This window comes from Protomyctophum parallelum, assembly GCF_964188405.1.
Source record: "Protomyctophum parallelum genome assembly, chromosome: 8".
NCBI lineage: Eukaryota > Metazoa > Chordata > Actinopteri > Myctophiformes > Myctophidae > Protomyctophum > Protomyctophum parallelum.
In genome coordinates this window covers 49,589,882-49,605,786 of record NC_139703.1, presented here as the reverse complement: position 1 = coordinate 49,605,786, position 15,905 = coordinate 49,589,882, and the positions used below count along the sequence as shown (strand labels likewise).

The 15,905-nt window shown below is 43.8% G+C and overlaps 2 protein-coding genes across 3 annotated transcripts in view; one reads left to right on the top strand and one right to left on the bottom strand.

Annotated features, from left to right (window-relative positions):
* The window catches only part of quob (quattro b), a 46,752-nt gene extending 32,925 nt beyond the window's left edge, over window positions 1-13,827 (top strand). The window contains exons 15-24 of one of the 2 annotated variants that reach the window (XM_083770875.1): window positions 3,170-3,419; window positions 4,828-4,917; window positions 5,607-5,831; window positions 6,955-7,125; window positions 8,072-8,249; window positions 10,563-10,679; window positions 11,176-11,415; window positions 12,128-12,399; window positions 12,564-12,617; window positions 13,073-13,827. In XM_083770875.1, the coding sequence (XP_083627001.1) occupies window positions 3,170-3,419; window positions 4,828-4,917; window positions 5,607-5,831; window positions 6,955-7,125; window positions 8,072-8,249; window positions 10,563-10,679; window positions 11,176-11,415; window positions 12,128-12,399; window positions 12,564-12,602 (1,582 nt within the window). In that variant the 3' untranslated portion in view covers window positions 12,603-12,617; window positions 13,073-13,827. Of the gene's footprint in view, window positions 1-3,169; window positions 3,420-4,827; window positions 4,918-5,606; window positions 5,832-6,954; window positions 7,126-8,071; window positions 8,250-10,562; window positions 10,680-11,175; window positions 11,416-12,127; window positions 12,400-12,563; window positions 12,623-13,072 lie in introns of both variants that reach the window. The other variant, XM_083770874.1, reaches the window with a different exon arrangement.
* LOC310863866 (keratin, type II cytoskeletal 8-like) overlaps window positions 1-15,905 on the bottom strand; it is a 442,956-nt gene that overhangs the window by 257,995 nt on the left and 169,056 nt on the right. The gene's annotated exons all lie outside the window — the stretch shown is intronic.

Below are 15,905 nucleotides of genomic sequence, written 5' to 3'. Positions count from 1 at the left end.
AGTGCTGCTTGTACCAGGCTGTATGGTACTAGTGCTGCTTGTACCAGGCTGTATGGTACTGGTGCTGCTTGTACCAGGCTGTATGGTACTAGTGCTGCTTGTACCAGGCTGTATGGTACTAGTGCTGCTTGTACCAGGCTGTATGGTACTAGTGCTGCTTGTACCAGGCTGTATGGTACTAGTGCTGCTTGTACCAGGCTGTATGGTACTAGTGCTGCCTGTACCAGGCTGTATGGTACTAGTGATGCTTGTACCAGGCTGTATGGTATTAGTGCTGCTTGTACCAGGCTGTATGGTACTAGTGATGCTTGTACCAGGCTGTATGGTACTAGTGCTGCTTGTACCAGGCTGTATGGTACTAGTGCTGCTTGTACCAGGCTGTATGGTACTAGTGCTGCTTGTACCAGGCTGTATGGTACTAGTGATGCTTGTACCAGGCTGTATGGTACTAGTGCTGCTTGTACCAGGCTGTATGGTACTAGTGATGCTTGTACCAGGCTGTATGGTACTAGTGATGCTTGTACCAGGCTGTATGGTACTAGTGATGCTTGTACCAGGCTGTATGGTACTAGTGCTGCTTGTACCAGGCTGTATGGTACTAGTGCTGCTTGTACCAGGCTGTATGGTACTAGTGATGCTTGTACCAGGCTGTATGGTACTAGTGATGCTTGTACCAGGCTGTATGGTACTAGTGATGCTTGTACCAGGCTGTATGGTACTAGTGATGCTTGTACCAGGCTGTATGGTACTAGTGATGCTTGTACCAGGCTGTATGGTACTAGTGATGCTTGTACCAGGCTGTATGGTACTAGTGCTGCTTGTACCAGGCTGTATGGTACTAGTGCTGCTTGTACCAGGCTGTATGGTACTAGTGATGCTTGTACCAGGCTGTATGGTACTAGTGATGCTTGTACCAGGCTGTATGGTACTAGTGCTGCTTGTACCAGGCTGTATGGTACTAGTGCTGCTTGTACCAGGCTGTATGGTACTAGTGCTGCTTGTACCAGGCTGTATGGTACTAGTGCTGCTTGTACCAGGCTGTATGGTACTAGTGCTGCTTGTACCAGGCTGTATGGTACTAGTGCTGCTTGTACCAGGCTGTATGGTACTAGTGCTGCTTGTACCAGGCTGTATGGTACTAGTGCTGCCTGTACCAGGCTGTATGGTACTAGTGCTGCTTGTACCAGGCTGTATGGTACTAGTGCTGCTTGTACCAGGCTGTATGGTACTAGTGCTGCTTGTACCAGGCTGTATGGCACTAGTGCTGCTTGTACCAGGCTGTATGGTACTAGTGCTGCTTGTACCAGGTTGTATGGTACTAGTGCTGCTTGTACCAGGCTGCATGGTACTAGTGCTGCTTGTACCAGGCTGTATGGTACTATAGTGCTGCTTGTACCAGGCTGTATGGTACTAGTGCTGCTTGTACCAGGCTGTATGGTACTAGTGCTGCTTGTACCAGGCTGTATGGTACTAGTGCTGCTTGTACCAGGCTGTATGGTACTATAGTGCTGCTTGTACCAGGCTGTATGGTACTAGTGCTGCTTGTACCAGGCTGTATGGTACTAGTGCTGCTTGTACCAGGCTGTATGGTACTAGTGCTGCTTGTACCAGGCTGTATGGTACTAGTGCTGCTTGTACCAGGCTGTATGGTACTAGTGCTGCTTGTACCAGGCTGTATGGTACTAGTGCTGCTTGTACCAGGCTGTATGGTACTAGTGATGCTTGTACCAGACTGTATGGTACTAGTGATGCTCTTCGCTGCTTGTACCAGGCTGTATGGTACTAGTGCTGCTTGTACCAGGCTGTATGGTACTAGTGCTGCTTGTACCAGGCTGTATGGTATTAGTGCTGCTTGTACCAGGCTGTATGGTACTAGTGATGCTTGTACCAGGCTGTATGGTACTAGTGCTGCTTGTACCAGGCTGTATGGTTCTAGTGCTGCTTGTACCAGGCTGTATGGTACTAGTGCTGCTTGTACCAGGCTGTATGGTACTAGTGCTGCTTGTACCAGGCTGTATGGTACTAGTGCTGCTTGTACCAGGCTGTATGGTACTAGTGATGCTCTTCGCTGCTTGTACCAGGCTGTATGGTACTAGTGCTGCCTGTACCAGGCTGTATGGTACTAGTGCTGCTTGTACCAGGCTGTATGGTACTAGTGCTGCTTGTACCAGGCTGTATGGTACTAGTGCTGCTTGTACCAGGCTGTATGGTACTAGTGCTGCTTGTACCAGGCTGTATGGTACTAGTGCTGCTTGTACCAGGCTGTATGGTACTAGTGCTGCTTGTACCAGGCTGTATGGTACTAGTGCTGCTTGTACCAGGCTGTATGGTACTAGTGCTGCTTGTACCAGGCTGTATGGTACTAGTGCTGCCTGTACCAGGCTGTATGGTACTAGTGCTGCCTGTACCAGGCTGTATGGTACTAGTGCTGCTTGTACCAGGCTGTATGGTACTAGTGCTGCTTGTACCAGGCTGTATGGTACTAGTGCTGCTTGTACCAGGCTGTATGGTACTAGTGCTGCTTGTACCAGGCTGTATGGTACTAGTGATGCTCTTCGCTGCTTGTACCAGGCTGTATGGTACTAGTGCTGCTTGTACCAGGCTGTATGGTACTAGTGCTGCTTGTACCAGGCTGTATGGTACTAGTGCTGCTTGTACCAGGCTGTATGGTACTAGTGATGCTCTTCGCTGCTTGTACCAGGCTGTATGGTACTAGTGCTGCTTGTACCAGGCTGTATGGTACTAGTGCTGCCTGTACCAGGCTGTATGGTACTAGTGCTGCTTGTACCAGGCTGTATGGTACTAGTGCTGCTTGTACCAGGCTGTATGGTACTAGTGCTGCCTGTACCAGGCTGTATGGTACTAGTGCTGCTTGTACCAGGCTGTATGGTACTAGTGCTGCTTGTACCAGGCTGTATGGTACTAGTGCTGCTTGTACCAGGCTGTATGGTACTAGTGCTGCTTGTACCAGGCTGTATGGTACTAGTGCTGCTTGTACCAGGCTGTATGGTACTAGTGCTGCCTGTACCAGGCTGTATGGTACTAGTGCTGCCTGTACCAGGCTGTATGGTACTAGTGCTGCTTGTACCAGGCTGTATGGTACTAGTGACAAACAACCCTTCTTGATTGCTCTTGATTCTTGTTTTTATTTCCTTGTGGTTTGAAACAGGAAGTTGAGGAAGATCATGGAAGAGCTGGTGTCAACAGAGAGGGAGTATGTGAGGGCACTGGGATATGTTCGAGAGCAATACTTCCCTGAGCTGGAGAGGCCTGATGTTCCTCAGGACCTCAGGGGCCAGAGGGGGAGCATCTTCGGCAATTTAGAGAAGCTCCATGACTTCCATCGACATCATTTCCTGAAGGAGTTGGAGGGCTGTGTGAAAGATCCATTCCGAGTAGGCCGCTGCTTCCTGCGACATGTGGGTCCCTTATAATATTATCCCATTCTGACCTGAGATCAGATTCATACGAGGTTTCCGCCGGACACACACTGGTCTGATGAACCCATTCTGACCTGAGATCAGATTCTAAAAATGTCAGTCACTCTTCGATTTTTCAAAAATAGCAGACCTACAAGCTCGTATCGCGCCACTCGGTGGCGCGATATGAGCTTGTAGATCTGCTATTTTTAAATAGCTAAAGCATAACATGATGCCGACACCAAAATGGGTGCCCGGTCAGAATGGGTTATTAGCCTAATAATTCTTCTCGTCCCAAACACTGATATACTTTATGTTTTTCATCGCACAAAGTTACCAGAATTTCGCAATTGTAATATTTGCACAATGTTCTTCATAACCGACGTCATGAATCAAGCAGTGATTGATGGTTTCCAGTTCTAAATGAAAACCGCGATAACGCAGAACAGCTGAGAAAAGACCTGTTCCTGCTATCTTGCAAGAATTAGAAATTAGTAGTCATTCTCTTCCCGAGTTCCCGGTAGCCTTAAACTATCATTTAGAAATATGAAACATGGAAATAAGATGCAGCTGTTAGCTGACTCTACAGTAAACTCCTTCAGTCACAAAAGCATTTTTTTTATTTTACAAACTAGGGGGAAAAACTATTTTGTAGCAATATTGGGTTTCTATATTATTATGTTATAATATACTGCATCTGCACAGGATTCATTAAAAAAAAGTGATGGTGGGGGGCACGGTGGCACAGTTGGTAGTGCTGTCGCCTCACAGCTAGAAGGTCCTGGGTTCGATTCCCGCTCGGGGCGCTGTGGGTGCTGGCGGCGTGTTTCCTCCTCCACGTCATCAGCGCCCATACCCGAAGGTGGGGTTGGCGAAAGGGCCCTTCTGTGTGGAGTTTGCATGTTCTCCCTGTGTCCCCTAGGGTAGGTACCCTCACAAAAACATGCAGTAATCCTGGTCTCTAAACTGCCTCCCCCTGGCCAGCCGGGGCGCCTGATGGAGGGGAAAGGAACTGGTTGGAATAACGTGTTCCTTCCACGCGCTACGTCCAACCAGGGAAACTCCCCCCTGTCAGGTGTAAAGGAGCAACTTGGACACTCAAGCATGAAGGAAGCATGAGTTAAGTCCGTTGCTCTCCCCAGGTTGGTGGAGGATGTGTAGAGCCCAGGATCACATTAGATGATTGACACAGGGGTGAAAAATGGGTTACAAAATCGTGGGATAAAAAATATATATAAAAAAAAAGAAAGTGATGGTGTGGTAATATCTGTAGTTTCTCTATTTCTTGGGCCACTGGTGGAACCAAACTGTTCTGTGGTGCCTGTTCAAGCACAGTAGCAAAGTAACTGATACACCAATGACATCATGTAAATAGTCTAATCTTTTCTATGTATTTCCACTACCCTAGAGAGAGAGCTTTGCTTTGTATGCTCTGTACAGCAAGAACAAACCTCAGTCTGACCGTCTGCTCATCAATCACGGACAAGGCTTCTTCAAGGTAAGCTCCGACCTTCAACCCCTTCGCTGGTATGTTCTTCCACATGTCCTTCCACTGCACCGCCTTCCTTTATGAAACATGCATGTTGATTTGTCATGAAATAGAAGAAAGAAAAAAAGTAGCGTAACAGCAATAGAGCTGTCATGCCAAATTTATACTCTCTCCGATGGGGCCAATTGCTGACAAATTGATTTTCAATCCTTGTAGTTCTTGTTGACAAGTGATGGATTATTAATTAAGCTCAAGAGCCTCAAATGATATTCAGTTTTTGTTCCATTTTCTGTTCCTTTTGTAACTAAAGTTTAGTTAAAACCTCACTTGTTAAACCTGTCCAGAGACCTGTCAATTTCAAATGTTTTCTAACCTCTTTTTTGACTGTTTTGACCAGCAGCACAGTCCATGGGTTTAAATACTTAAACCCTATACACAATACTTAATTGACTGGAGTCCCCCATGGCTCTATACTAGGACCCTCGTGTTTTGGCTCCTCACAAAATAACGCCACCAAAAATTGATGATCTACAATCTCAGTTTGTCAACATGTTGTGAACATGTACATCTTCTAGCATAATAATGATCAACCCAGAATAGGGATGCTACATGGTTCATGTGGTTAAACTTAATCTGTACTCATCTATGACATTTGGGTTTTTCAACAACCGCACTAAAACCCAACTCTCCCTCCCCAGGAAAAGCAGTTACAGCTGGGGAATAAAATGGACCTGTGGTCGTACTTGCTGAAGCCAGTACAGCGGATCAGTAAGTACAGCCTGCTGCTCCAGGACATGGTGAGGGAATGTGGTCCTGGGCAGACGAAGGAGATGGCTGAGGTCCAGGCAGCTCTGGAAGTCGTCAACTTCCAGCTCCGACATGGCAACAATCTACTGGCAATGGATGATATCCACAACTGTGATGTAAGGGGCTGGACACTTCTTTCTTTTCAAAATCTTTTTATTTTCGTTTTGTAACAGTATGGGTGTCGGGTTCACAGATTCATAGAAAAAATAATAATATATATATCAGAATTTAGTACCAGTGACTGAGGTAAACAAACGTACTGTATGAATCACACAGATCTTGGGCAGACATAATGAAAAGACTAATGTCATTGTGCAAAACATGCCCCTTCAAGACAAAAGAAAAAACAAAAACATTTTCTCCCCTTCAAGTCCCAATTTAGTAAAGCCAATTCCCAATTCCCCAGCCTCTCTATGAGTACTCCATCTCTGCTAACCCCCACAATCAGTCATTGGGAGGGTGAAGAAAGCCTCAGGTCTGCTCCGATACCAGGGCCGTCAAGCCAACATCTTCTTTCCACCCGACAGTGGAAGCTCTCACTAGGGGGGGCGTAACGCATGTGGAGGTACACGCTACCCCCCCCCCCCCCACCTCCTCGGGCAGGACATTTCTAAACATTTATCAAATATCTTTGAATGCCTAGCAGCAAGATTCATAGAAGAATGTGTAAGTTGTCAGTGAAGCAAAGATAATCACATAGCAGAATTGAATTATGGGCACATTAGGGTCAGCAATGAGAAAATAAACTGCAGCTTGGTTATGAACTGGAGGAATGTTAACTTACTCAGCTGATGATATTACATACTGTGTGCATAAGGGGGGGCGGCGGTGGCTCAGGGGTAGAGTGCCTGGATGGTAACCGTAAGGTTGCCAGTTCGAACCCGGGCTTTTGATTGATTGATTGAAATATTTATTAACAGTTTGTAGAATTACAGTACATTTTAAGCACAAACTCAATACTCAAACTCAATACTCCCCCAGAGTTACTGTCGAAGTGTCCTTGAGCAAGACACTGAACCCCTAATTGCTCCCGATGTGCTAGTTGGTGCCTTGCATGGTTTCCGCTGCCATCGGTGTATGAATGTGTGTGTGAATGGGTGAATGTAATGCACAATCTCTGTAAAGCGCCTTGGATAAAGGCGCTATATAAATGCACCATTTACCATTTACCATAATGGCTGCCTGCATAGTGTGTAGGTGCTGTTCATGTTTGTTATAATATGGTGTTCTCTGTCCTAGGTCAACCTGAAGGAGCAGGGACAGCTGATTCGCCAGGATGAGTTCCTGGTGTCATTCAGGAAGAAAAAGTGTTTCCGGCACATATTCCTCTTCCAGGAGCTCATCCTCTTCAGCAAGACCAAGAAGACAGATGTGGGGAATGAAACATACATCTACAAACAGTCATTCAAGGTACACACATTTTGCGGCTACTGTATTTTGAATGATGGAAATATAGAATAAATGGGACTCGCCGTGTGACATCAAGTGTCATTCGTACGTAGCATTCTTGTGTAGACACCATCCAGGGCCCTTTCTCGCTGTACTGTGAGTGTCCATTGATATCCGTTGTCTACTGTAGCCACCTCCTGGGGTCATCTCCCATCTCAGATTTCCACACTCTCCTCATCCCGTACAAGTCATTCCAGGCAAGTGCCCTCCTTTAGTGTGTCAAGGCAATCCAGGCAATCAATCAATCAATCAATCAATCAATCAATAGTTTAATATAATGGCATGGTCAATTATAAAAACAAATGTGCCAATTATGCACTTCAAACAATAATAATGGGACTTTTGAAATACTGATGACAACAATCGATCCAATTTAATGTAGGCTACGATATGCGATTTCAGTTCCTTCTTTCTTTTCAGTTCACAGTCAGCAGTAAAGGTCTTGATGATGATTTGTGATTTGTCCCATAGTGTCTTTCCAAGATCCCTTTCTTCACCATTTTTTGAGCAGTTATTGCTGATGAGACAAATATATTTTCCATTTGAAATGGCAAAAATAATGACCTTCCTATTCTGCATGTCTTATGTACAGTATACAGTAAATGGTAAATGGTAAATGGTGCATTTATATAGCTATGTAACTGTAACATTACTGTGTAACTGTAACATTACTGTGTAACTGTAACATTACTGTGTAACTGTAACATTACTGTGTAACTGTAACATTACTGTGTAACGCTGTGGAAGGCAGACGTGCCGAAACACTAAAACACATCTGTGCTCCATAGAGTTGGCCAAGTGCGCGGTAGCAAGGATATTACACTTCTTATTTTTTATTTGACTACCGACCATGATTGAAGCTACTGTCATGCTCATGCTATAAACTCTCTATGAATTGTCTTTTTAGACATCAGATGTAGGGATGACCCACAACAGTGGCGACAGCGGCCTGTGTTTTGAGATCTGGTTCCGCAGGAGGAAGAGCCAAGACACGTACGTTCTACAAGCCGACAGTCGCCAGGTGAAGGAGGCCTGGACCAAGGACCTCGAACGCATCCTCTGGGAGCAGGCTGCGCGGAACAGAGGTGTGCACTGTCACACGACTCACACCCCTATGTACACGACTCACACCCCTATGTACACGACTCACACCCCTATGTACACGACTCACACCCCTATGTACACGACTCACACCCCTATGTACACGACTCACACCCCTATGTACACGACTCACACCCCTATGTACACGACTCACACCCCTATGTACACGACTCACACCCCTATGTACACGACTCACACCCCTATGTGCACGACTCACACCCCTATGTACACGACTCACACCCCCCTATGTGCACGACTCACCCCCCTATGTGCACGACTCACACCCCTATGTACACGACTCACACCCCTATGTACACGACTCACACCCCCCTATGTGCACGACTCACACCCCTATGTACACGACTCACACCCCTATGTACACGACTCACACCCCTATGTGCACGACTCACACCCCTATGTACACGACTCACACCCCCCTATGTGCACGACTCACCCCCCTATGTGCACGACTCACCCCCCTATGTGCACGACTCACACCCCTATGTGCACGACTCACACCCCTATGTGCACGACTCACACCCCTATGTACACGACTCACACCCCTATGTACACGACTCACACCCCTATGTACACGACTCACACCCCTATGTGCACGACTCACACCCCTATGTACACGACTCACACCCCTATGTACACGACTCACACCCCTATGTACACGACTCACACCCCTATGTACACGACTCACACCCCTATGTACACGACTCACACCCCTATGTACACGACTCACACCCCTATGTACACGACTCACACCCCTATGTACACGACTCACACCCCTATGTGCACGACTCACACCCCTATGTACACGACTCACACCCCTATGTACACGACTCACACCCCTATGTACACGACTCACACCCCTATGTACACGACTCACACCCCTATGTACACGACTCACACCCCTATGTACACGACTCACACCCCTATGTGCACGACTCACACCCCTATGTGCACGACTCACACCCCTATGTACACGACTCACACCCCTATGTGCACGACTCACACCCCTATGTACACGACTCACACCCCTATGTGCACGACTCACACCCCTATGTACACGACTCACACCCCTATGTACACGACTCACACCCCTATGTACACGACTCACACCCCTATGTACACGACTCACACCCCTATGTGCACGACTCACACCCCTATGTGCACGACTCACACCCCTATGTACACGACTCACACCCCTATGTACACGACTCACACCCCTATGTACACGACTCACACCCCTATGTACACGACTCACACCCCTATGTACACGACTCACACCCTATGTACACGACTCACACCCCTATGTACACGACTCACACCCTATGTACACGACTCACACCCCTATGTACACGACTCACACCCCTATGTACACGACTCACACCCCTATGTACACGACTCACACCCCTATGTACACGACTCACACCCTATGTACACGACTCACACCCCTATGTACACGACTCACACCCTATGTACACGACTCACACCCCTATTTACACGACTCACACCCCTATGTACACGACTCACACCCCTATGTACACGACTCACACCCCTATGTACACGACTCACACCCCTATGTACACGACTCACACCCCTATGTACACGACTCACACCCCTATGTACACGACTCACACCCCTATGTACACGACTCACACCCCTATGTACACGACTCACACCCCTATGAACAGAGGTGTGCACTGTTTCAATTTTTATTAATATCAAGGCCGAGTTTATTATGTTCCAAACTGGGCAATTTGTGCTACAGCAGATGTAAGAAGAACTCTAAAAGACACATTAAACATACATAAACAAGAACATAGACATAAAACACCCACAAGATCCAGATCAAAAGTGTCCACAGCAGCAAGGCAACAACAACCACCCTCCCACCAACCCCAATCGTTGACAGCAGACCACAACCATTTTGTAATTTCTCACCATAAGAACAGAGTGCATACTCTAGTCTGTACTTGTACAGTAGCTGTTAAAATATTTTAGAATATCTTATAGTAGTGCAGTACCTATTTGGAACACATGCCTCTGAGCAGAGTGGTTCTGGAGAGTGGAGATGGAGAACTGCCCATCCAATCGAAAGACAGACATACAGTACAGCAATGCCATTGTGTAATTTCTTCCTGCAGACATGTGCATGCGACTTATTTATTTATTTTATTTAGGAAAGCGCTATATAAATTGCATGTTGTAATATTATTTAAAAAAAGAATTACCCTTATTATTATTATTATTATAATTATAACTCATACATAACTCATTTCATCCAGAGGTGCGCATGCAAGAGAGAGTGTTCCTGGGTATTGGAAATAAACCCTTCACGGACATCCAGCCAAGCGATGCAGCTATTAATGACAGAGCCATCAACTATGTACTCATGGGGAGAGGTAAGGTGCCAATTTAAAAGAAATATTTTATTTAGTCCCATCGAGATTTACAAGAGAGATCATGGACAATATGGGTAGCAGTAAACATATTGAAAACATTGAAAAATACAAACACATTATTTATTTATATAAATCAATTGCAGTTATGAATTCAGTCCCTCTAGTCTAGCGTATACACAGTCATTTTAAATTAATCAAAACAACTTTGGATGTGTAAATTCCTTCTGAAGACTGAAAGACTGAAAATCGGTTCTATATTCCTCAACACCTCTCCGTTTTCTAGTGCTATTGACCAAACATATACAAACATCTGTCCATTGTGCTGTAATTTTGTTTTCAATTAATCTCCGATTCCTGGAATTGTAGACTCTACGCATGGTACGCCATTATTGACATTTCTCTCTCTTGTATATCCTTTTTTTTTTTGTCCCATGTGGAAAAATCAATTAGCTGCTCATCCAACTCCATCTAATGCATCTTGATTTGGTCTGTTCAGAGAATAAATCGCTGATGCCAGGAGGACTCCCTGTTATGCGACCAAATTCCATTGGCTCAGGGAGCACCTCATCTTCATCTGCAGGCAGCCATTCCTCTTCCTCCTCTGGAAGAGGGACCCTGTCCCCCATGCCCATGGGGTACTTTTGTGGGCCAAAGCGGAGAGTGTCAGCAGGAGCGCCACCTGGAGTACTGGAGGAGGATGACCTGGACCACGACAATGAGAGTCAGAATTTACTGAGTAAGTGGTCTTCTGGCACTATACGATTCACAAACGCCCTGGGATATTAGTTGGACATTTTCCACCCCTGGAAACAGCCTATTGCACCCACAGGTCTTGTACTTTTACCACACCACTGAGCAGATGCACCGTGCACGGCAGCAGTCGAGGTGCCTTTCTCCAGAGTTTCTAAATGTTAAGGCCAGTGCACACTCCAGTCCACACCAATGCAGCTCCTTGTAACTGCCATTAGGGAGAATGGTTGCAAGTAGTTGCATGTTGCATTGGTGTGGACTGGCCTTTAACGAGGGAGAGGGTCTAATTCCCAATAGTATTCTTATGTGCTTACAAGTAGTACAGTATATTATCTTGAGTAAAGACAGAATTACTGAGCCACCAAAAATCCAGGGGATTTTTACTATCGAATAAGAATACTATGACACCACCTACAGCACAGTTGTCTGTCTGTGGATACGCCCGAAATGAATGAGTAATAAAAGATGAGTTTAGTTTTCTACACTACAATTCAACGGGAATATAATCTATAATCAATAATTTTGTACAGTTCAGATGTTTTATAGTGGTATCCTTTGGCGTCTGTCTGCCTTTTGTACTGAACACGATAACTGGACTGAATGTTGTACTGTTATTACATTCTGTAAACATTTGAATCCTTTTTAATGATCCAAAGCAAAGTACTTGATCATTAATTCGTTCATCTTCTTTATGCCAGTGGACAGCTCAGAGTCTTCTGGAGAGAGTGTCTGTGGTTTCAGCAGTTCAGGCCACAGTTACCACGGTGTTGTCCCAGGAGACACAGAGGACACCTCCTCCGTCTGCACCTCCATGAAGGAGGCAGTGCTACCACTTCAAACCGAGGCCACACCAGACATCCATAAACCACCAAACGCCCCCACCCAGACCCCGGGGAAAACACCACCTCCAGTCGCACCCAAGCCCAAGTCGAAATCAGCATACAAAAACAAGGGCCCACCCTGTGGCAAGGTGTGGGATGATAATTATGAATCATTCAAATGATCAATATTTTCCTTATCTTACCACACTCATGATTCATTGCTTATGTGATGAAATTCAGTTTGTTTGTTTTTTTGTCTGTTTTGTCTGTTATTTTTCATGTTACTACAACTATGGTTTCATGTCTCTTTCAGGTTGAAACCCCTATCGTTGGAAAATCCACTGATGTTTGAAGTGTAAGACATAATGTAAGGTATGTTTGACAAGACTACATATTGTATTTCATTAAACATTCTGTAAATTACTGCTTTTGTCACAGAGGTTGTTATATACTGTATGTGTGCATCATAGAAGTGTACTGTATAGAATTGACATTTCCATTCATAGCCACACTGTGCTTCTGTTGGTGTGGTATACTGTAAACATGGAAGAGGAAGTAATCAATTCATGGGAGCATTTGTAGCATATTCTATATGAACACACGCTGGTAATGGTACTGTATCCATAGCAATAGATGTCATTGGGTCAAGTCGATTGTGAACACAGAAGTAGAGTGCTTATAACCTACTCTACTGTATACTTTTATATATAGTGTGCCATCATGAGGATTGAACAGCATATTGGTTATATACAAATACTAGTATGTTATCCTTTAATTTGCTATACTGATATCAATTTTAAACTGTGCACTCTTTTCCTACAGGCATGGTGAAGCGTGAAGAGGAAGTATCGTGGGATTATTCTAACCTACTGTCATTGTTGTTATGTATACTGACTGCCACTGTAAGCCATTACCACTTTAATAATTACCACTAAAACAGTAAGTAGGTCAGGAGGAATGTTGAACTGTACTGTATTTTGAACATGCACAAACATCAATGTTGAAATGATGTGCTGTAGGAAAGCAATCTAAATTAATAATAATAAATAAATAATAAATTAATAATTAACCACCCTCTAGTGTCCCAATTTTGGGCACGCCATTATAGGCGCGCGCACACACACACACACACACACACACACTCTCGCACGCGCGCACACACACACACACACACACACACACACACACACACACACACACACACACACACACACACACACACACACACACACACACACACACACACACACACACACACACACACACACACACACACACTCGCGCGCACACACACACACACACACACACACACACACAATTTAAAGTGCTTGGAGATCAACTATTTTGGAGATTACTGTTTGTGGTTACAGTAAGTGGTTAATAGTGTATGCACAGCATTATACTATATAACCCAATGCTAAAGCAGGTCTTGTACTGTTACCACACCACTGAGCAGATAAGCAGTCGAGTGTTACGTAGGTGCAAGAAGTTGCATTGGTGTGGACTGGCCTTTAACCCATTCTGACCGGGCACCCATTTTGGTGTTAGCATCATGTTATGCTTTATCTATTGAAAAATAGCAGATCTACAAGCTCATATCGCGCCACCGAGTGGCGCGATACGAGCTTGTAGGTCTGCTACTTTTGAAAAAAAATCGAAGAACGACTGACATTTTTAGAATCTGATCTCAGGTCAGAATGGGTTCGTCAGACCAGCGTGTGTCCAGTGGAAACCTCGTATGAATCTGATCTCAGGTCAGAATTGGTTAATGAGGGAGAGGGTCTAATTCCTGATTATCTTACTATTAGAATAGTAGACATTCTTGAGTTCTTACAGTACAGTAGTACACTATAAATCTGATTTATTCTTCCAGTAGTACAGTATAAATCTGATTTATTCTTCCAGTAGTTGCGCACTAGTGTCTTACACCAAAAATATAGCCATGCCGTGTTGTGAGCTATTTTCGGTGTGAGACACACTATGCAACTCTTATAGATTGTGTATGTAAATGAAAAATGCTGGTCATATCAAATCATACTGTAGACTCCATGATTTAATTGACACCCTACTGTGTTGTTTTTTACGTTTTTGGCAAAATACACTAAAGATTCACATTTCAATGCGTTTTATTTGGTTTTCATGAATAACGGCACTTGTGATGCTATACAATAACCAAACCAACTACATGGTGTATTTTCCTAGTAAAACATTTTACATTTGACTCACACTATCATTAATGATGAAATATTATGTTTGAACTTTCTGCAGTTTGTGTGGTTTAATGTTTGGAATATGGAATACTTGCATTGGCACATATTCACAGATATTTATGATGCATTATTTATCCAGATTATCATTGGAATGTCAATTATTATAGAGATAATGAATTCGCCTGCCTAAATGATGATGAAAGTTTTGTAAACTGACCAATTGATAGATTATTTTGTTCCCCATAAAAGGACATGGGTAAACAAAAAAGCGGTTTCTGGACTTTTGGAAAAACAAAGTTGTGCTATTTTCCTTATATAATTCAAAAGGTCTAAAAATCATCCCTCCGTTTGAAACAGACTAACAAAGCCTTGTAATGATGTGTAGGCATTTGTGTGGTATACATTTAAGTATGTATAGTAAATGTGAATTTACAATAATTATGTAAATATTTCAACATGTTCTTTTGCATGTTCCGTTTACAAACATGACCTTGTTCTACCTAGCAGTCATCATGAATTTTGCGTGAAAATGTAAACAAAATATTATTTCCATAAAAATGACTTTGTGACTATAATTTCCCTTGTAGAATCATTGTTGTTTTTGACATCTACAATGATTTTGTTTTATATAAAAAGGACGTGCTTATAACACTATTACAGTGTTGTGTTTTTACTCTCTTCTCATTAAAACTTATTTTTTAATACGTGAATTTGGAGGGCTTTATTGTCTGGAAGTGAACCTCAGTTGAAAATCTGATATTTTTGTTAATAAATCCGAGGATAAATTCGGCTTAAAGTATCTCTGAAACAGCCTTGCTTTAGCCTCTGCTCTGCGTTACGACAGACGTATGGTTTTGGTTACCATTCTTTGAACCACTAAATTCTCTTCCTTCTCTGCCGGCTCTCGAGCCAAGCTTCTTGTTTGTGATTAAATGTCTGCCCAGAGTGCTTCGAACCACATGGCTGCCTTGTTCTGCTGATATATTGATATAATAGCCTCACAGTGAGGTTTTACTGTCTTTTCATAGACAAATAATTGGGTCTTGTTATATTATCACTTATCAGATGTGATTGTCTGGACAAAAACTCTTACGATTGTAATTTTATTGATGTGTCAGTCATTATATGAAACTAATCGTGTGTTGAACATGGGGTGATTAGCCTCAAGTAGGCTATAGGTCTACTTAAGCAATTTAGCAGAACACATCTACATTATCTACAGCTCATATAATCCAACAGTTGTTAATTACTTTTGTCAGTAGACATTGTAGCTATGCCTTGCAAGGCTTGTATAACAATTTGCATAAAACTGAAATTGAAAAGAGGAAGCTATATTACACAGCAGAAGAAATTGCATTGAAATGTCAAAATTCCATTTCAATTTGTCTTGTCAAAAATTATACTTCAACTTAAAGTTCAACATCCATGACCTGTTCCCATGCAAA